At 35.9% G+C, this 22,275-nt stretch overlaps 3 protein-coding genes across 3 annotated transcripts; 1 reads left to right on the top strand and 2 right to left on the bottom strand.

Moving 5' to 3' along the window:
* Positions 1-11,811: 11,811 nt before the first annotated feature.
* On the top strand, positions 11,812-12,457 carry LOC149735636 (uncharacterized). Its single transcript, XM_089878054.1, has 2 exons — positions 11,812-12,247; positions 12,315-12,457. The coding sequence occupies exons 1-2, from the start codon at positions 11,968-11,970 to the stop codon at positions 12,362-12,364; spliced, it is 330 nt and encodes a 109-aa protein (XP_089734180.1). The 5' UTR covers positions 11,812-11,967; the 3' UTR covers positions 12,365-12,457.
* Positions 12,458-12,516: 59 nt separating this feature from the next.
* Positions 12,517-14,555, bottom strand: LOC149735637 (uncharacterized). Its single transcript, XM_089878056.1, has 2 exons — positions 13,773-14,555; positions 12,517-13,701 (listed from the first exon to the last, which is right to left on the bottom strand). Exons 1-2 carry the CDS (start codon positions 14,029-14,031, stop codon positions 13,655-13,657), a joined length of 306 nt encoding a protein of 101 aa, XP_089734182.1. The 5' UTR covers positions 14,032-14,555; the 3' UTR covers positions 12,517-13,654.
* A 2,387-nt stretch (positions 14,556-16,942) lies between these two features.
* On the bottom strand, positions 16,943-21,119 carry LOC149735638 (folate receptor gamma-like). The gene is made up of 5 exons (XM_089878574.1): positions 20,559-21,119; positions 19,398-19,589; positions 18,770-18,905; positions 18,106-18,272; positions 16,943-17,362 (listed from the first exon to the last, which is right to left on the bottom strand). The coding sequence occupies exons 1-5, from the start codon at positions 20,709-20,711 to the stop codon at positions 17,240-17,242; spliced, it is 771 nt and encodes a 256-aa protein (XP_089734700.1). The 5' UTR covers positions 20,712-21,119; the 3' UTR covers positions 16,943-17,239.
* Between the last annotated feature and the right edge of the window lie 1,156 nt (positions 21,120-22,275).

The raw sequence follows: 22,275 nt of genomic DNA on the forward strand, positions 1-22,275 counted from the left end.
AAGCATTCGGTTGTTGTGCTTGTGGGTTATTCAGTTCTTCGTGCAAATAAAGTGCATTTCGCCCTTCATTTCTTTTGCCAAAGACTTTAAACGTATTGCTTCCATAAACTGCTTTTATGCCATAGGTTGTTGGGGCAACTTGAAAAAATATAAGTACAATCATTCCACATGCAATAAATTCAACCAATTCTTTTCTTGGAAAATTACATGAGTATTGACCAGCAATGCTGTGAGAAATTTGCGGTGCAATCGAACATTCAAAATTGATGTTAGGGTAATGGATGGTAACTTCCACGATAACAATAGTAGCAGTTACCATTAAGTAGATTATCAGGGAACATGATCTTATGTTGTACATTCTAATCGCCAGAACCTCTGTCTTAAACTCCTTGTTTTCACTTATAGCCAGTTTTGCCTCGTTGATTGCATTTATAACCATAGGGTTCATCAACCAGGAGCTATCGATAAAAAACCCATATACCGAATATCCGACTAATATGATACCAAATATTCGATAAAACACCGGTAGTACCGCAGCACATTGTGCATTAACAAAAGCCGCTTGTGCTGGTCCGTATCCACAAGTTCCGTTCGGTATGCCTGTGGTTGTGTTCATGGAAAATGGAACACATCTCACTTCATCATATTCAACCGACGTGATAACGTAAACAGAAACAACTACCATCAGCTTGGCAAAATATCGTCGTACCTTTTCCCACCAGGGCTGCAATCCTGCCTTTTCCATAGCGTTTTCAAAGAAAAATCCATCCATATTTATCCCTTTTCAATCGTAGTCTTATTCTTATCACAGAATCAATAACGTAATTAATGAATGAACAGTTGCCTTTTGTTCTTTTAATTATTTTAAGCTGTTTACCGATGATACACATCTAATGCTTTAAATACAGAATTGTTATGTGGACAAACATAATATACGTATAAAGGTCAATCGCGCTCCTTATATGTTTAGTAGAGTAGGGGAAGATGGGATACTTAAGCTCTTATTGCCCAATATTTCCAAATTCAAAATACATGACGTTTTTTTTAGTGATACCACGAGTTAGTACCATCATTCCTTTTTTTGACATACATAAACTTCTAATAACAGAAAATTAACTATTAACAAAGTTTACATTTTTACTACAAATTTAATTGGTTATCGCAACACTGTTTTTGGCACAAGCCACTTCTCATAAATTATCTCCAAGTGCAAATGACTGAATTTCGAATCTATTTTCCTTATATTATCTTGTTACTATATTAGCATATTATATTTGAATAACCCCTTAGGTATAAGGGGTTTTTCAAATATACTAGGTACGAATTTAACCAGCTGTGCTAGTTTCTTTGCCATGTAAACTTTATATATATATATATGGCCTTAAAACGATACCTTTTGTTGGTTTTATCTTAAATTAAAGTCATATATTGACCCCTGCCTATTTTCCTCATGTTTATATCTCAGTTTTTTCACAAAACTAAAACTAGTTTTACGAGACAAAATCAAACTGTACTAAATCTTTATGTTATTGTTATGAATCTATGAAACTAGTTTAATCGTTCACACTTGCAAACTACAAAATTTCATCGGCTTATTACTATTATTTAGCCAGCATTCAAAATTAGAACTTACTATTTCGCATTTATTACCTGTTCAAAAAATACTGTTTCTACTTATATATAACATATTTTTTAAATATTTAATACAGTAGGGTGGGGGAAGATGGGACACCTTTGACACATAATAACCAAATATCCTGATCGTGTTTTAAACAATTAACAATGGTCTATGGGAGCCGTGAGGATAAAGTTTTATAAAAAATCGTTGAATGTTTGTTTACTACCAAATTGGAGGCGAAAATAGATTGAAAAGGTGTCGCATCTTCCCCCACTCTACTGTAACAGTAATCGGCTTTGACGGGCGTTTTATAAAGTCGTAACATTACTGACGAATAACTCTGTAACATTATCTTTTTTATCATTAAATGGGGGTCCGTAAAAGGGAAATTAAAAAAGTCTCGTCTGACAAAGCGTCCCATCTTTTCCTACTACATGAGTATAGAGTACAAACGAACATAAGCATCTATATTCTATGGAACTACACAGGTTAATGAGATACGTATGCAACCCACTGCAGACATAATACAAAGAAACCATAGGCTGTATACCGTTGTGTACCCATCTAATCCATTACCATTTATTAGTTAGGAAAACAACACATGAGATGAAGGGCACGCGTCGTACAATTAGCATACGTAAGCCATGAATGCAACCTAAGTTGATATTACAAAGAAGTTATGGGATATATACCTCTTATAATACTTTGATTGGAGTTTTCTTTGTAAACAGTGTACGTATATTATAGGCCAACCATATACGTAATGCAACTACGTAGGCAAGAGGTTTGTCCATGAGCGTATCTATTGGCGGTAACATCGTATAGCGGTGACATAAATCGTATGGCGGTGACATAAAACATCGTATAGCGGTGACATAAAACATGGGTTGAAATATGTGCACACCCCTAAGTGTATTGGTTTAACAAAATGAGTGTAGCTACATATATATGTTCTAATTCCTCTTCTTCATTTTTTAAGGTAAATTTGTGGCCAGAGCTTAATTATTTGTACAGCATTGATAAAAGCCAAACAAAAAGTTTTCCCCTAATGGCCCTTTCTTTTCTAAACGGATCTCGGAATCGAAAAATATAATTACTAAAAAAGACCTATAGTAAAAATTTAACACTTTAAAACATGTTCCACATGCACAACCCTACTAATCGTATAACACTACATACAAGCCATATCACTTTTGTACAGCACAAGACAAAACATATAAACATACTACTATACAGATCCTATACTAATCATATATGAGTATACCCACAAGGCCACATTCATATGAGGGTCTACACTTGAAACTTCATTGAAATGTAATGAATTTTATAACTTATGTAAGGGGTCACCACACGTAAATACAAGATGGATATGACAAACATGTTGGATTTATTAGCTACCATAATTGCATATAAACGTAAATCTAATGCTCAGAGATCGTCTTCCGGGCCAGAATGGCCGCATACGTAATACAAATACGCAGGCTTGATATATAGGCGACTAAGGTGAGGGAACTATATATGCCCCGCAAATTAAGGAACGTATAGGAAGTACGACTATATGACGATGTTATACTGATATCCCTCAGAAGCTTAACAGTGATTTTTTATTTGCAAATAACAACACGCATTCCCATTGTAAATGGAACAGCATAACCATACGATTTTCAATAGCGGTTAAAGACCACTTGTGGTCGCAACACCGGGCTTTAACCTTAGTATTTCTCGGTTGCATTATAAATATGTGATTTATATAGAAAATGAATGTGAAATATTCAATATGTCTCTCATCTTTCTTCGTTTACTCATTAATCGGCACCTCTGTTTCGTATACAAAACGCATTGGGCAGTTATTTAAGCTTTTTCTAGCTGCGCAGCCAAAATTGTAAAAGGTGTATGTCCCAATGAATAGATCAAATAAATTTCTCTCCTAATTTCTCGTTTACTGGTAACTGCGTTAATTGTCTGCTTTATGGTACTGTGGGGTAAGACGGAACACTATTAGCACATAAAAATATGCTGATCGTGTTTTAAATAACTAGCAACGGTATATGGAAGTCCTGAGGATACAGTTTTATAATTCTTTGAATGTTGTTTACTACCAAATGGGACGAGAGCATAGAATTAGAAGATGTCCTATCTTCCCCCACCCTACTATAAGTTTAGGGTACAGACTTACAACGAAAATGCTTCTTTACATCTTTATTAATCTCGATTAATATCATTCGGATACAAAATCACACGAATAATGAAGGACATAGGAGACAAGCTAAAGAGACAAAGCTTTACAGGTAAGAAAAAACACTTCTATTTTACACCGATTTCCACTTTACCCCACCCTACTATGCTATTATAATAACTCTTATTTTCTTCGATTACGGTAAAGATGTAAAAAATATTTAAAACGAAAAGACAGGACATAGGTTGAAGAAAGATGGGACACCTTTTTATTTAATTTTCTCGTCCCATCTGGTAGTAATCAAAGAACACTAGCAAAAATAAAAAGAAACAGTTAAACGAAAAATACAGAATTTCTAGCGAAAAAACGACAGTGGTTAAAACACGCTTACAATTAAAAACTTATTTACATTTGGATCAAAGAAAAAAAACATGGTCGCTATAACACATACAAATCAATTATTTTCAAGTTAAACTTCTAATGAAACGAGAGTGTTTGTACATAAGTCTTCATTGTATATAGTTGATCAATGGTACTTTAGTTTATTTTTATCTCTAATGGCTGCATTATAAGAAAATGGTCTAACGTGTCTCGTATATTGAGTCAAATTTTGCGAAAGGTTTTAAATATGCAGGTGCATATTGCTTATAGTCCTCACTTGGAATCAGTGATAGTTTTGTTTTACAGTCGTTCATTAGCATCCGGTTGTTGTGCTTGTGGGTTATTCAGGTCTTCGTGCAAAAGTGCAATTCGCCCCCTCATTTCTTTTGCCAAAGACTTCAAACGTATTGCTTCCATAAACTGCTTTTATGCCATAGGTTGTGGGGGCAACTTGAAAAAATATAAGTACAATCATTCCACATGCAATAAATTCAACCAATTCTTTTCTTGGAAAATTACATGAGTATTGACCAGCAATGCTGTGAGAAATTTGCGGTGCAATCGAACATTCAAAATTGATGTTAGGGTAATGGATGGTAACTTCCACGATAACAATAGTAGCAGTTACCATTAAGTAGATTATCAGGGAACATGATCTTATGTTGTACATTCTAATCGCCAGAACCTCTGTCTTAAACTCCTTGTTTTCACTTATAGCCAGTTTTGCCTCGTTGATTGCATTTATAACCATAGGGTTCATCAACCAGGAGCTATCGATAAAAAACCCATATACCGAATATCCGACTAATAAGATACCAAATCTTTGATAAAACAACGGTAGTATCGCAGCACATTGTGCATTAACAAAAGCCGCTTGTGCTGGTCCGTATCCACAAGTTCCGTCCGGTATGCCTGTGGTTGTGTTCATGGAAAATGGAACACATCTCACTTCATCATATTCAACTGACGTGATAACGTAAACAGAAACAACTACCATCAGCTTGGCAAAATATCGTCGTACCTTTTCCCACCAGGGCTGCAATCCTGCCTTTTCCATAGCGTTTTCAAAGAAAAATCCATCCATATTTATCCCTTTTCAATCGTAGTCTTATTCTTATCACAGAATCAATAACGTAATTAATGAATGAACAGTTGCCTTTTGTTCTTTTAATTATTTTAAGCTGTTTACCGATGATACACATCTAATGCTTTAAATACAGAATTGTTATGTGGACAAACATAATATACGTATAAAGGTCAATCGCGCTCCTTATATGTATAGTAGAGTAGGGTAAGATGGGATACTTAAACTCTTATTGCCCAATATTTCCAAATTCAAAATACATGACGTTTTTTTAAGTGATACCACGAGTTAGTACCATCATTCCTTTATTAATTGACATACATAAACTTCTAATAACAGAAAATTAACTATTAACATAGTTTACATTTTTACTACAAATTTAATTGGTTAACGCAACACTGTTTTTGGCACAAGCCACTTCTCATAAATTATCTCCAAGTGCAAATGACTGAATTTCGAATCTATTTTCCTTATATTATCTTGTTATTATATTAGTATATTATATTTGAATAACCCCTTAGGTATAAGGGGTTATTCAAATATAGGTACGAATTTAACCAGCTGTGCTAGTTTCTTTGCCATGTAAACTTTATATATATATATGGCCTGATAAAAGCCAAACAAAAAGTTTTCCCCTAATGGCCCTTTCTTTTCTAAACGAATCTCGGAATCAAAAAATATAATTACTAAAAAAGACCTATAGTAAAAATTTAACACTTTAAAACATGTTCCACATGCACAACCCTACTAATCGTATAACACTATATACAAGCCATATCACTTTTGAACAGCACAAGACAAAACATATAAACATACTACTATACAGATCCTATACTAATCATATATGAGTATACCCACAAGGCCACATGCATATGAGGGTCTACACTTGAAACTTCATTGAAATGTAATGAATTTTATAACTTAGGGGCACCACACGTAAATACAAGATGGATATGACGAACATGTTGGATTTATTAGCTACCATAATTGCATATAAACGTAAATCTAATGCTCAGAGATCGTCTTCCGGGCCAGAATGGCCGCATACGTAATACAAATACGCAGGCTTGATATATAGGCGACTAAGGTGAGGGAACTATATATGCCCCGCAAATTAAGGAACGTATAGGAAGTACGACTATATGACGATGTTATACTGATATCCCTCAGAAGCTTAACAGTGATTTTTTATTTGCAAATAACAACACGCATCCCCATTGTAAATGGAACAGCATAACCATACGATTTTCAATAGCAGTTAAAGACCACATGTGGTCGCAACATCGGGCTTTAACCATAGTATTTCTCGGTTGCATTATACATATGTGATTTATATCGAAAATGAATGTGAAATATTCAATATGTCTCTCATCTTTCTTCGTTTACTCATTAATCGGCACCTTTGTTTCGTATACAAAACGCATTGGGCAGTTATTTAAGCTTTTTTAGCTGCGCTGCCAAAATTGTAAAAGGTGTATGTCCCAATTAATAGATCAAATGAATTTCTCTCCTAATTTCTCGTTTACTGGTAACTGCGTTAATTGTCTGCTTTATGGTACTGTGGGGTAAGACGGAACACTATTAGCACATGAAATTTCAATATCCTGATCGTGTTTTAAATAACTAGCAACGGTATATGGAAGTCCTGAGGATACAGTTTTATAATTCTTAGAATGTTGTTTACTACCAAATGGGACGAGAGCATAGAATTAGAAGGTGTCCTATCTTCCCCCACCCTATACTATAAGTTTAGGGTACAGACTAACAACGAAAATGCTTCTTTATAACTTTATTAATCTTGATTAATATCATTCGGATACAAAATCACACGAATAATGAAGGACATAGGAGACAAGCTAAAGAGACAAAGCTTTACAGGTAAGAAAAAACACTTCTATTTTACACCGATTTCCACTTTACCCCACCCTACTATGCTATTATAATAACTCTTATTTTCTTCGATTACGGTAAAGATGTAAAAAATATTTAAAACGAAAAGACAGGACATAGGTTGAAGAAAGATGGGACACCTTTTTATTTAATTTTCTCGTCCCATCTGGTAGTAATCAAAGAACACTAGCAAAAATAAAAAGAAACAGTTAAACGAAAAATACAGAATTTCTAGCGAAAAAACGACAGTGGTTAAAACACGCTTACAATTAAAAACTTATTTACATTTGGATCAAAGAAAAAACCATGGTCGCTATAACACATACAAATCAATTATTTTCAAGTTAAACTTCTAATGAAACGAGAGTGTTTGTACATAAGTCTTCATTGTATATAGTTGATCAATGGTACTTTAGTTTATTTTTATCTCTAATGGCTGCATTATAAGAAAATGGTCTAACGTGTCTCGTATATTGAGTCAAATTTTGCGAAAGGTTTTAAATATGCAGGTGCATATTGCTTATAGTCCTCACTTGGAATCAGTGATAGTTTTGTTTTACAGTCGTTCATTAGCATCCGGTTGTTGTGCTTGTCGGTTATTCAGTTCTTCGTGCAAAAGTGCAATTCGCCCTTCATTTCTTTTGCCAAAGACTTCAAACGTATTTCTTCCATAAACTGCTTTTATGCCATAGGTTGTGGGGGCAATTTGACAAAATATAAGTACAATCATTCCACATGCAATCCACTCAACCAATTCTTTTCTTGGAAAATTACATGAGTATTGACCAGCAATGCTGTGAGAAATTTGCGGTGCAATCGAACATTCAAAATTGATGTTAGGGTAATGGATGGTGACTTCCACGAAAACAATAGTAGCAGTTACCATTAAGTACATTATCAGGGAACATGATCTTATGTTGTACATTCTAATCGCCAGAACCTCTGTCTTAAACTCCTTGCTTTCACTTATAGCCAGTTTTGCCTCGTTGATTGCATTTATAACCGTAGAGTTCATCAACCAGGAGCTATCGATAAAAAACCCATATACCGAATATCCGACTAATATGATACCAAATCTTTGATAAAACAACGGTAGTATCGCAGCACATTGTGCATTAACAAAAGCCGCTTGTGCTGGTCCGTATCCACAAGTTCCGTCCGGTATGCCTGTGGTTGTGTTCATGGAAAATGGAACACATCTCACTTCATCATATTCAACCGAGGTGATAACGTAAACAGAAACAACTACCATCAGCTTGGCAAAATATCGTCGTACCTTTTCCCACCAGGGCTGCAATCCTGCCTTTTCCATAGCGTTTTCAAAGAAAAATCCATCCATTTTTTTTTCAAAAAATCCCAACTTAAACTTTCAATCGTAGCTTTTAACGCTTATTATAAAGGTAAATCACTTATACATCAATAGGTACTCTTCGGGCTTGTATTTATATATGGTTTGTAAAGCATGAGTAATATTAAATGAGTAATATCGCAAGCCTAGTGTAAATTTCGATTATAAAGCTTAGATGACGATTCACATGCGTTGTAAAAAAAGAGACAAAAGTGTCTCCACTGAAAATTTTAGTCGATACATTTTATGTTCTGTTTCGTGTGTTCCTTATATCTATTGTGCCCGCCACGCCTTTCATATAGGCCTGATATTGTCTACTTAGTCGCATCGGGCATAGGCTTGCACTAATTAAAGGAACCGATAAAAACTAAAACTAACGATGCACCTTTAACTCGACAACATATAAAAACACACAAGGCGATATCATAGTAAGTAACAATAGTGTGAAAGTATATTTTCCGATTAAATTTAAACGTGTTCAAAAGCTTATAACTAGTGTTAATAAGGTATTAGTGGGCTGGGGAAGACGGTACACCTTTAGTACATAATATCCAAATATCCTGATTGTGTTTTAAACAATTAACAACGGTATATATCGGAGTCGTAAAGTTCTAGTTTTATATCTTTAAATGGTCTTTGTATACTGCCAAATGAGACGGGAAAATAGAAAAAAATATCCCATTTTCTCCACCCTACTATAGGTGTATATACGAAAATAAACTATACCGATGTATTGCAACAAAGCTGGGGTCATTATGTATATATACCACCTATTTAAACGTCATGCTCTGACGTGTTATACCCTGTGGTTGCAATTTGAAAACAGGAATGCCGCGACGTAGGTGGCAATGAGTAAACGATAACTCGTTCTATTGTTAGGATATGAGTGGGTCTCAATAAAGCATATGCAGACCTATGTGGCATAGGTTACAAAGTGGAAAACATTGCGTTGGTGTATAGGTTGCAACATTGTTTGCTGATGCTTAAATTGCAATGGTTATTAATAATTGTCAGTATAAACTTAGTCGGGTTATGTATTTTTAAAGGTTTGGGTTATATATTTACAAAAATAATACTTTCCAACTGCTGTCACAGTAAAAACGCTTTAACACAAAGTATGAACTTTTTTATATAAATTGTTTTAACTACGGACTTTACTGAAACGTTTCGGTTAACATGCAAAATCTAAATTCATTCAATATGGTTTGCATTTTAACTCAAGTTGTTTTTAAAACTGAATGAAATATTTTTACAAACTTCAGTTAAAAAGTTTAAAGATGTAATTAACTTTGCTGCTGCAACAACATCATAGGCTTTTCTCTGTTGCGTAAAATCAAGAAACCTGAAAAACATAAATGTAGAACTCAAGATTAATCAGAAGTCTCCCATCTCCTCCCACCCGAATAATATTGGTCTAACTGAGTTTTAAATGCGAGCCGTTCGACACACATGTACACGAAAGGGTTTATCAGATACTGTTTTTCCCCAAATTAAAACGGTCACAAAACATACACGCTCTGAACACTAGTTAACATAATAGGGAGTATATTTGTTGTTAATAGGTTGTAGGCGATTGGGAGACTTTTAATTATAGGGTAAACATTTTGTTTTATGGAATACTTTTCGTGTTTCATTTTTTGCGTAGTGTTCAGTGTTTATTATAAATAGCGTTTGGGTATTCAGGTATTTGGTTAATGTCATGCTCTGACGTTTTGCTGAATTGCAATATTGAAACTTAATGGCAACATTTATTTAATGTCAGGCTTGCTCTGACGTATACTCAATAAATTGCAACATCAGTTGCAATTTACCGTGCTGACGTCCTTACATTCCACCTCCATGCTTTTAGTGGGTGGAAATGACTATGCAATAACGTAGTCTTTCGTCAGACACATAAGTGTCTCAATAACATAGCTCTATGTGCCATAGGTTACACAGTAGAAAAAAAAATTATTGTCTTGCCAGGGCTTATAGGTTATAATTAATGGTTGTCAATATTGTACTATCTGTATGTTTGGGGTTGTAGCGGCTGTGTATTTTCATATAAACTACTCCCATATACTTCTTATATTTAAAATGGAAACAATAGTGTCATATATAGTAGGGCGGGGAAGATGGGACACCGTTTTGATTTATTTTCTCTAAACAAAGAACTATAAAACCCTCATGACTCCCGTATTCACATGACTCCCATAGATTTACAAGAAAATAAATGGGACATGTTAAAACAGTAGAAATACATTATTTGTTTCTGCACTCATTGTAATAGTGTATTAAAATCAAATCACAATTTGGGATTGCATGAGATGCATAGAATGCCTTTGCAGCAGTAAATACATGGTGTTAGAACGTAACTATTGCTCATACCAATTCAACCAATCACAGTAAAGCAGTAAGCTTTCCATGAAATACTGTTTTGTTGGCGGTTAATCCTTAAAGAACTGCTCAAACAAAGCGCACAGCAATACATTGGCGGTGCAATACATTTATTTTGTACATATTAAATATAGTAGGATAGGGAAGACGAGGCTCCTTTAGCACATAATATCCAAATACCTTGATCGTGTTTCGAACAATTAACAACGGTCTATGAGAGTCGTGAAAATACGGATTTATAAATCCTTGAATGTTTTATGTTTACTACCAAATGAGACAACCGAATAAAAAGTGTTCCATCTTTCTCCACCCTACTGTCAACAAAACATAATTTTATGAAAAGCCTACTCTTTTTCTGTGATTGGTCGAATTGATAAAAGCAAGAGAGTCTGTACCATATGTGTTTCTGCTGCAAAGGCCAATGTCATTGTATTGCAGCGCATTTTGCTTTGCAGTCCTGCAAGGATTAACTGTCAACAAACAAAGCAGCATTTCATGGAAAGCTTAATGCTTTACTGTGATTGGTTGAATTGGTATAAGCAATAGTTACGTTTAAACACCATGTTTTTACTGCTGCAAGGCCATTCTATGCATCTCATGCAATCTGTCCAAATTATGATTTGAATTAAATACACTATTACGACGTTGATGAGTGCAGAAACAAATAAAGTATTTTCACTATTTCAACAAATCGTATTTTGTTTTGTTGTATATGAAAGTGGTAAAACAAAAATAAAGCCAAACGTTTTAACAATTTTAACTTTTTTTGCTTCGGATACAATAATTATGTATATTGCAAGTTAAAATCGTTGTTTCACTCTGAACAAGATGCCGCTGTTTGGTAACAGTTATGCTTCGAATAGTTGCATTTTATTTAGGAATTACATGACACCACATAGAATGTAATAATAAACAGAGTAATTATTTGCACGTACTGCTCGTCTGGGAGAAGAGCGGCGGAGGAAAGAAGTTTCACTTCGTATTAATTCGCAATGATAAGAGAGAACGTTTTCGCTCATTTCTGAAAATGCAGTCTAACAGCGGTTTGTTCTGCGAAGGCTTGATTCAAGTCGAAATTGCTATAAAAGGAGGCAATGCTGTTCATAAATCATTCAGTTACTCTTCAACAACCAATGATGAAATCTGTAGTTGCCGTTATCCTCGTGATCTGCTTCGCTGCATTTGCCGATGCCGGTGTTTTAAGAAGTGTTGCAAAAATTGGCGCAAAAGTCGTCGACGCTGCTTTGCCCATTGTCGGTACAGCCGGACCTCATATCGATACTGGTGAATATGTTCACAACAACCCAGATTGGAGCCCGTGGAAAGAAATAAAGTGGAACCAACGACGAGCAAAGAACGCAGCTCAGATGTTGGGTAATTTACCTAATTTAAAACTAGAGGGTCTAAGCTAAGTATAATATTTTTCTATTTTATTATGCAGAAGATGAAGCGAATGCCGAAGCCATCGAAGCTCTTCTGCAAGATTATTAAACGATAAGCCAACACCCTGACAACGTTTAAATGGAACAAAAACTAATAACCGTATAGTTTTAATTCAAAATAAAATAAAAGCTTCCAAATATATATATTTGAATATATAAAAATGTCTGTCTATGGTGGGGCAAGGTGGGACATGCTTTCATCCTCCTCCTTTCTCGTAATACCTAGCAGTAAATAAAGAATATTTACAGAAATGTATAACCGCAGGACCGCCACTCTGAAACAGGAAAAGTAGGAAATATAAGATTTAAGTGCTATAACAGCATCCCATTTATCACACAGCATTCCATTGCGGTTTAAACTGTATTAATGCACTACAAACGTTTAGCAGACCAAATGTTTTGGTTGTCTCACTTTCATTTTGTCTCACTTTCACAACGCATCAGGGCGGATCCAGGGGGGCGAATGGGGCGATCGACCCCCTCTAGACCTGGTCGTACCACAAAAAATCACTAAAAATCACTACAAAAAATCACTATTTCTATACAAATCACTATTTTTGTGTGGGATTTTGAACGGCCCACAGCCACAGACAGTTTACGATCTTACACATGATAATGCGGCGCGAGGCCCGTTGGCTCGGGGTACCCCCTACTAAAAATAGATATTCCATGCTAACCCTCCTAAAGTAAAAGTCTGGATCCGCCCTTGCGACGCATGAAAACCCAAAATTCATCAATGCGCATTTTCATTCGCATCAATGAGCAACGTCTTTTACGCGCATTTAAAAAGAAACTGAAATCCAATTTTAAAATTAGTGTATCGGAGCCTTAAATTTGACCACTGAAAAACATAATTATATTTGGTAATTATTTAAACCAGTAACGTTATACGAGTGATTCTCGCTTTTGGTGCCTAAGTTTTAGGGTTGATAGAAGCGAGCAAAAGGCTAAATTATGCATTTGCAATTAACAAGCATAGGTTGCGTGTTGTAGTTTATTTTATACAATACGTTATTCTTCTCTGGTATAATTTATGTTTTTTTTTCGGCATGGCTTCTTTTACATCTTTATTAAGCAAGGGAACTAAATCGGCCAACGGACTATGGCAGTTGTTTAAGTCATTTATTATAGTGGTTTGGCTGCACTATTTATCCAGTAACTTTTCTCGTTTCGCTAGCTGATTTTGCTCCGGGTACATCCAATAAGTTTGATTTCTTGTTGATTTTAGACATTTTAACATATTCAAATATATATTTGGAAGCCTTTATTTCTTTTTGAATTAAAACAACGATTATAGTTTGTGTTCCATTTAATCGTTGTTAGGGTGTTGGCTTATCGTTTATAAATCTTGCAGAAGAGCTTCGATGGCTTTGGCTTTCGCTTCGTCTTCAGCATGATAAAATAGAAAAAAGATTATACTTAGCTTAGACCCTCTAGTTTTAAATTAGTTAACTTACCCAATATCTGAGCTGCGTTCATTGCTCGTTGGTCCCATGGTAAGGTTGTCCAGACTGTGGTTTTAACAGCATCTTGATACGTGTCGAAATGAGGTCCGTCTTCAGCGACACGGGCCAAAGCATCTTTGACGACTTTTGCAACACTTCTTTTTAAAAAACCGGCATCGGCAAATGTAGCGAAGCAGATCACGAGGATAACGGCAACTACAGATTTCATCATGGGGTGTTGAGAAGTAACTGAATGATTTATGACCTGCATTGCTTCCTTTTATAGCAATTTCGACTCGAATCAAGCCTTCGCAGAACAAACCGCTGTAAGACTGCATTTTCAGAAATGAGCGAAAACGTTCTCTCTTATCATTGCGAATTAATACGAAGTGCAACTTTTTTCCTCCGCACTCCTCTCCCAGAAGACCAGTACGTGCATAGATACCTAAACATATGTTTGGGTATCTATGATACGTGCGAATAATTACTTTGTTTTTTTCTACATAACATGCAATTTCAGAAGCATAACAGTTACTAAACATCGGTATCTTGTTCATGGTAAAAATGGTAGTTTTAATTCAAATGAAACAAAGGCTTCCAAATATATATTTAAGCAAATCAAAATGTCTGTCTATCGCCCTTGCCTAATATAGAGTGAATAAAGTAATTCAAATCTGAATAAAAGGGTTCTAGGCTATATCCCCCCTGGTTATTTCCCCCCCACCCGGCTCTTTCCCCCCGTGACTATTCCCCCCCCCCGGCTACTTCCCCGCCGTGACTATTCCCCCCGGCTATTTCCCCCTCGTGACTATTCCCCCCCCCCGTGACTATTCCCTCCCTCCCGAAACTATTCCCCCCGGCTAATTCTCCCCAGGGACTACTTCCAGCCGCTATTTCTTCCCGGCTAATTCCCCTCATCATTGCTTCCCTTTACAGCAATTTCGACTCGAATCAAGCCTTCGCAGAACAAACCGCTGTTAGATTGCATTTTCAGAAATGAGCGAAAACGTTCTCTCTTATCATTGCGAATTAATACGAAGTGCAACTTTTTCCTCCGCACTCCTCTCCCAGACGACCAGTACGTGCATAGATACCTAAACATATGTTTAGGTATCTATGATACGTGCGAATAATTACTTTGTTTATTACACTCCGCGTGGTGTCATGTACTTTCTACATAAAATGCAATATCAGAAGCATAGCAGTTATCAAACATCGGTATCTTGTTCAGGGTAAAAAATAGTAGTTTTAATTCAAATGAAACAAAGGCTTCCAAATATATATTTAAGCAAATTAAAATATCTGTCTATCGCCCTTGCCTAATAAAGAGTGAATAAAGTAATTCAAATCTGAATAAAAGGGTTCTAGGCTATATCCCCCCAGGCGTTTTCCCACCGGCGATCCCCCTGGCTATTCCCCCCCACCCGGCTACTTCCCCCCGGCTCTTTCCCCCGTGACTATTCCCCCCCGCGGCTACTTCCCCGCCGTGACTATTCCCCCCGGCTATTTCCCCCTTGTGACTATCCCCCCCCCCGTGACTATTCCCTCCCTCCGAAACTATTCCCCCCGGCTAATTCTCCCCCCAGGGACTACTTCCAGCCGCTATTTCACCCCGGCTAATTCCCCCCAGCATTGCTTTCCTTTATAGCAATTTCGACTCGAATCAAGCTTTCGCAGAACAAACCGCTGTTAGACTGCATTTTCAGAAATGAGCGAAAACGTTCTCTCTTATCATTGTGAATTAATACGAAGTGCAACGTCTTTACTCCGCCGCTCTTCTCCCAAACGAGCAGTACGTGCAAATAATTACTTTGTTTATTATTACATTCTATGTGCTGTCATGTATTTCCTAAATAAAATGCAACTATTAGAAGCATAAAAGTTACCAAACAGCGGTATCTTGTTCAGGGTAAAACAACGATTTTAACTTGCAGTTTGGCTTTATTTTTGTTTTACCACTTTCATCTACAACAAAATAAATTCGATTTGTTGAAATAGTGAAAATACTTTATTTGTTTCTGCACTCATCAACGTCGTAATAGTGTATTTAATTCAAATCATAATTTGGACAGATTGCATGAGATGCATAGAATGCCCTTGCAGCAGTAAAAACATGGTGTTAGAACGTAACTATTGCTTATACCAATTCAACCAATCACAGTAAAGCAGTAAGCTTTCCATGAAATACTGTTTTGTTGGCGGTTAATCCTTGCAGGACCGCACAAACAAAACGCCCAGAAATGAGCGGAAACCGTTCTCACTCATCACTGCGAATTAATACGAAGTGCAACTTTTTTCCTCCGCACTCCTCTCCCAGAAGACCAGTACGTGCATAGATACCTAAACATATGTTTGGGTATCTATGATACGTGCGAATAATTACTTTGTTTTTTTCTACATAACATGCAATTTCAGAAGCATAGCAGTTACTAAACATCGGTATCTGGTTCAGGGTAAAAAAATTGTAGTTTTAATTTAAATGAAACAAAGGCTTACAAATATATATTTAAGCAAATCAAAATGTCTGTCTATCGCCCTTGCCTAATAAAGAGTGAATAAAGTAATTCAAATCTGAATAAAAGGGTTCTAGGCTATATCCCCCCAGGCGTTTTCCCACCGGCGATCCCCCTGGCTATTTCCCCCCCCCACCCGGCTCTTTCCCCCCGTGACTGCCCCCGGCTACTTCCCCGCCGTGACTACTCTCCCCCGGCTATTTCCCGCTCGTGACTATTCCCCCCCCCTCCCGTGACTATTCCCTCCCCTCGAAACTATTCCCCCCGGCTAATTCTCCCCAGGGACTACTTCCAGCCGCTATTTCTTCCCGGCTAATTCCCCTCATCATTGCTTCCCTTTATAGCAATTACGACTCGAATCAAGCCTTCGCAGAACAAACCGCTGTTAGACTGCATTTTCAAAAATGAGCGAAAACGTTCTCTCTTATCATTGCGAATTAATACGAAGTGCAACTTTTTTCCTCCGCACTCCTCTCCCAGAAGACCAGTACGTGCATAGATACCTAAACATATGTTTGGGTATCTATGATACGTGCGAATAATTACTTTGGTTATTACACTCTGCGTGGTGTCATGTACTTTCTACATAAAATGCAACATCAGAAGCATAACAGTTATAAAACATCGGTATCATGTTCAGGGTAAAAAAATAATAGTTTATTCAAATGAAACAAAGGCTTCCAAATATATATTTAAACAAATTAAAATGTCTGTCTATCGCCCTTGCTTAATAAAGAGGTGAAAAAGTAATTCACATCTGAATAAAAGAGCACATCTGAATGGATAATGAATAAAAGAATAAATCTACCTTGTTTATCCCCTGTTTAATATACCTCCTGCCCGCGGCCTATACCACAGTAAAATACTTCATTGCATCGAAACGTTTCTGCTAGCATGCGTAATCTAAGTTTATTTACAATACATTGCATTTTAATTTCAGTTATTTTTGATACGTAACGATTTTTTTTAATAAATTTCAGTTAAAAACTTCGAAAATGTTGCAAGAATTATAATAAATATGTAAGAAACATAATTAAGTTTGTCGCTGCCACAACACAGGCCTTTTTCTTTGGCGTAATATCGGGAAACCTGAAAAAATGCATGATTTTAAACCCCAACTTTATATAGTATAGTGGGGGAAGATGGGACACCTTTAGCACATAATATCCAAATATTCTGATCGTGTTTTAAATAATTAACAACAGTCTTTCGAAGTTATAAGGATACGGTTTAATAATTTTTTAAATGTTCTTTGTTTACTACCAAATGTGACGAGAAAATTGAATGAAAAGGTGTCCCATCTTCCCCACCCTACTATACTATAGTTTTGGGTTATGAATATATTTGACATATTCTATTTGCGACCTCCGTTTGTTTATTTATTATATGAAAGGTTATATTGTTCTGTATGTTTTGTATAATGAAAGACCACAGAAATAGCTATATCCTATGATAGGGGAAGACCGGAGACCTTTAGCACATAATCTATCCAAATATGGTGAGCGTGTTTTAAACAATTAACGGTCTATGGGAGTCGTGTGAATACGGTTTTATAATTCTTCGAATGTTCGTTGTTTACTAAAATGGGACAAGAAAATAGAATAAAAAGGTGTCCCATCTTCCGCCATACTGTATTTTAGAATAACAGTGCTTACTCAGCCATGCTGAAATAAATGAGTTACATTCATTAAGTCATTTACTATGTTTAAATGTGAATGGAAAAATTTAGCCTTTTTTAGCAACAGCGAACTCGTGCGGACAAATAAACTATCGCAGTGCTTATATATTTTCCACAGTATACATATCAACATTGTGAAGAATATTTTATTTACCTCGTCGTTCGGGTTTTCACCTTCAAACCACATGACCATGCATGGTGCACTGTCATTGGAAGGCACCTTGAAATCGCGCGGATAAATATTTTCACACAAGTCAACCGCACCAGTGAAATACTCGGAAAACGTTTTGCATTCGGCACCGGATGGGCATTCGTTTACGCCTGAAAATTGAAAAGTGTATATAAACGCGAATTGCTTGGTGACAAATGTGTCAACATTAACTTAAAGGAGATATAGAGAGAAAAGGAATTGAAAGTTCACATAGTAGGTCGTGGTCAACGGGTGTATATGATACAGTAGGGCGGGGGAAGTTGGAATCTTTAGCACATAATGTTTAAATATACTCATCGTGTTTTAAGCCATTAACAACGGTTTATGGGAGTCGTGAGAATGCGGTTTTATATTTCTTTGAAATTTTTTGTTTACTCTCCAACAAGAAAATAGAATGAAAAGGTGTCCCATCTTTCCCCACGCTACTATAGTACATTTGTTGATATTCTTTTTCTCCACCCTAAAATGGCGTTGTTTACCTCTCAAAACGCGATCAAGAAACCCGGGTTTTAGTTGGTAACAAAATCTTATCTTACTCCACAGTACTATACTCAGAGACCACCCGGACCAGTATATGCTCGGTTACATTTGTTGTAGTTTTTCTTACCCGATGTCCAATTCCACCCCAAAGACCAGTTATTCTTACATGTCAGTTCATCTTTGCAATCTGCCCACCAGTCTACGCATTCCGATCGACAAAGTGGTACATCCTCGAACTTTTGGTTTCTATATGAACTTTCAACCTGGTTTTGGAGACAAATATTTTAAAATTTTAATGATTTGTTTTGTGTTACTAAACGCCTATACACATACATCAAATTTATAAATTACGCTTCCCCCAATATATTTAGCATGTTCCGTGTGCATGCATATGTTGCCTATACTACAGCATATATCCTAGTACGCCATAGTGTGTGGAATGATTACAAATTCAATGCACTAAATTAAAATTCAAAAGTATAATCAGTACTATGGGATACCGTTATAGCATCTTGTTCTTATTTTTCATGATCGTGTTTTTAACAATTACCACCGCTGTCAAAGTCGCGTGGCTGCTGTTATATAAATCGGTAAACATTCTTTGTTTACTACCATAAATGAGACGAGAAAAGAGAAAGAAAATATGTCCCATCTCACCCCTCTTTACTACCATATATGACGAGAAAACACAAATCAAATCATGTTCCATCTTACCCCACTTTACAATATGTCCATGAATTTATTTGCCAACTTACATCCACTATCCATGGTCCCATATTCGGTGAACATTCGTAAAAACAACTATCTTCGTTAAAGTGGCGTCTGCATTTATCCGACATTATTCCACAGTGGTTGTAATTGAAGTTATAAGCTCCGTTCACACCGTCCTGGTGTGTCAAAAAGGCAGTTTCGTTTGTACAGCATGACCTGGTCTTCCACGGCGAGCACTACAAGAATAACTTATTAACAGTATTCGTGATCAGACACAAGGGGTATGAAAAAGAACACCCGTGTTTTCACGACTTTCTTTGTCCGCCACGCGAGGATAAAACAAGTTCATTCATTTTTATGCACAGCACGAGCGCTACGCCTGTATTGTGTGCACATGTGTCAGTTATGCATGCTTACATGTTAAACTATACAGTATAGTATGACTTGCGGTTTGATTATGTGCTTACTATGCGTGTACAGTCCATAGTTCAATGCAGATTTTTGGCTCTGAATAATATTTTACTTGTGTGGCGTAGACTTTCACAAATGATCAGAACGCGTATGTTAAATACCTCCGCTGTGTGTTATATAATAATCAGTTGACTTGTATGCGCAGACACAATGCGCAAAATTGATGTTAGATCCACTTGGCGAGTAGATTTTTTTGGAACATGTTTATAGCACAACGTCATAGTGTTGAAAGCGAGATTTTACTTGATCTAAAATTAAGTCATTGGCTTGAAATCGATATATAGACAATTGAACCATTTTTTTCAATGATACGATTTTTTCTTTCAAATAAAAAATATGACCCCATTCTACTGTTATTTACACTTTTGCTCGACACAAACCAAAATTGTTTGATTTAACTCAGAGAATGTGATCATAATAAAACGTTATAATTTCTCCTAACCTATAAAACTGAACACTTGTGTGTGTAGATTGTCGTTGTCTCACATTTATATACAGTAGTGTAGGGAATAGTGGGTCACCTTTTTATTCTATTTTCGTGTCCCATTTGGTAGTAAACAAAGAACATTCAAAGAATTATAAAACTGTATTCGCCTGACTCCAATAGACCGATGTTAATTGTTCAAAACACGGTCAGGATATTTGGATATAATGTGCTAAAGGTGTCCCATCTTCTCCCACCCTACAAAACCTTACATTTATTTATTCATTATGCATTCTTCATGTCGACTTACTGTATCAAACAACTCTGCTTCTGGTCCAGGGGATTCCTTATGGTGCTTGCCGTCCAAACAAACACTGAGTATTTCTTCTCCACCATGCACAGAAAAGATACAATGGAACAAAACGTGTACTACTAGTACTAAATATAATGAAAACCCTTTCATTTTAACAATTATATTGGGCTACGCGACTATTTCGCTAAATTACCTTTCGTCAAATAAACCAATTTTTTATGTCATACCCATTTATATACGTCTGCGCCTTTTTTTGCTTCTTAGAACCGTTGTTTCGGCAAACATTGCACATTTATTCAAACAAGTTGTGTCAAACGCTGGTGGTGAATGATTGCCAAGTATGCAACCGAGTCGATCAGACAGTGCAAAGGGATTAAAAAATGATTATGAAAAAATGGTTTTAAACCCTTTGGGAAGGGTATGACGTACATTTGGTATTTAATTATAATCTTGCTTCAATGTTTAGTGTATCACTTCAAAGACAATATATAAAAGCATTAACTTTATTGAAATGTGGGACAATAGAATTGTAACTATGGATAGGGTCTTCATATTATTGGATTTAATGCACACGCAAATAAATTCCAACGGTAAAGACGTTGATATGGTCCCATTATGCACTTCTAAAATAGGCTTTTAAAACGCAGTTGCTTTTTAAGGGGCGGTTATTATTTTTATCAATCTCAAACCAAAGAGATTAAAACCATTTAATCTCTTTGCTCAAACACTACAAAAAAGCCTCTTCACAATTTTGCTGCGGTAATATTTTGTAACAAGTGAACTAAAACTCTGTTCCCAATATGTAAAACGGCCCAACTAATTATAAAAATCTTTGGTCCCAACTGACCGCCGGCAGAGTTCATCTATCCGTTGTTTTTTCGCTAGTTTTGTAATTAAAAGAGTGAGTAAGTTGTGCGTTTATAGCAGATACAACGCAAGCTAGTAATAGTGTGATGGTGGTATAAGTAACGTAAGATCAATATATTTATATTAGTGCATTAGTTAGTGGTTTACTATAATTAATAGTTTTTCGGCGATAGAGAATCAGAGATCGTTTGAATTACAAATACTATTTATAGTAGCAGATTAGCAGTATAATATTTCTTATATGTGAAAGTCATTTATGGTGTACAGGTTTAACTGCAATTCTATAATCTGAAATGTTGCTGTGTGGTTTAAATCTTAAGAAAGTTTTACCATAATAAACTAATTCAAATAAAATATAAAAGCTGCATGTTGCTGAAGTCTTCATTTATTTATAAACTAGTTATTGAAAAGTTTGCATTACCTGAATTAATTGATGCCACCTGTAAAGTAAAATATGAACTATTGCATAAGTTATATATAACATAGGTGTAGTCAAATGCTTTAATATTTGTAATATGAATGGTCTTGAATTAATCTCATTAAATACAGTTTTATGCAAATATAGTTTGTTTTGGGTAAGTGTAATCGAAATAAGCATGTTTGTTTTTTCGTGCAAGTTGTAAATTACCATTCTATTTAAAAAAAATACAGTTTAAATTTGACAGAAATCTCATACACATGTGGACATGTTATACTTACAAATAAAATAGAATATTTTGTAAGTCAAAGTATAACAACTTATTGCTGGGTATGAAATTCTTGATTCTCCTCCCTACTGTGGACATATGTGTTCTTCGGCCACAAACTTGGTGGCTAAAACGGAGAGTACATTCTGTATGCGTGAGGT

This window comes from Ciona robusta, chromosome 5 (assembly GCF_009617815.1).
Source record: "Ciona robusta chromosome 5, ASM961781v2".
NCBI classification, from domain to species: domain Eukaryota; kingdom Metazoa; phylum Chordata; class Ascidiacea; order Phlebobranchia; family Cionidae; genus Ciona; species Ciona robusta.

What these genes read in the sequence shown, in the direction of transcription:
- LOC149735636 (XM_089878054.1), top strand. Translation starts at nt 11,968, where the DNA reads ATGCTGTTCATAAATCATTCAGTTACTCTTCAACAACCAATGATGAAA. An exon ending in GAACGCAGCTCAGATGTTGG is followed by an intron (nt 12,248 to 12,314) that starts GTAATTTACCTA and finishes TTTATTATGCAG; the next exon opens with AAGATGAAGCGAATGCCGAA.
- LOC149735637 (XM_089878056.1), bottom strand. Translation starts at nt 14,031, where the DNA reads ATGCAGGTCATAAATCATTCAGTTACTTCTCAACACCCCATGATGAAA. An exon ending in GAACGCAGCTCAGATATTGG is followed by an intron (nt 13,702 to 13,772) that starts GTAAGTTAACTA and finishes ATCATGCTGAAG; the next exon opens with ACGAAGCGAAAGCCAAAGCC.
- LOC149735638 (XM_089878574.1), bottom strand. Translation starts at nt 20,711, where the DNA reads ATGAAAGGGTTTTCATTATATTTAGTACTAGTAGTACACGTTTTGTTC. An exon ending in TGGGACCATGGATAGTGGAT is followed by an intron (nt 18,906 to 19,397) that starts GTAAGTTGGCAA and finishes CTCCAAAACCAG; the next exon opens with GTTGAAAGTTCATATAGAAA. An exon ending in GGGGTGGAATTGGACATCGG is followed by an intron (nt 18,273 to 18,769) that starts GTAAGAAAAACT and finishes TTCAATTTTCAG; the next exon opens with GCGTAAACGAATGCCCATCC.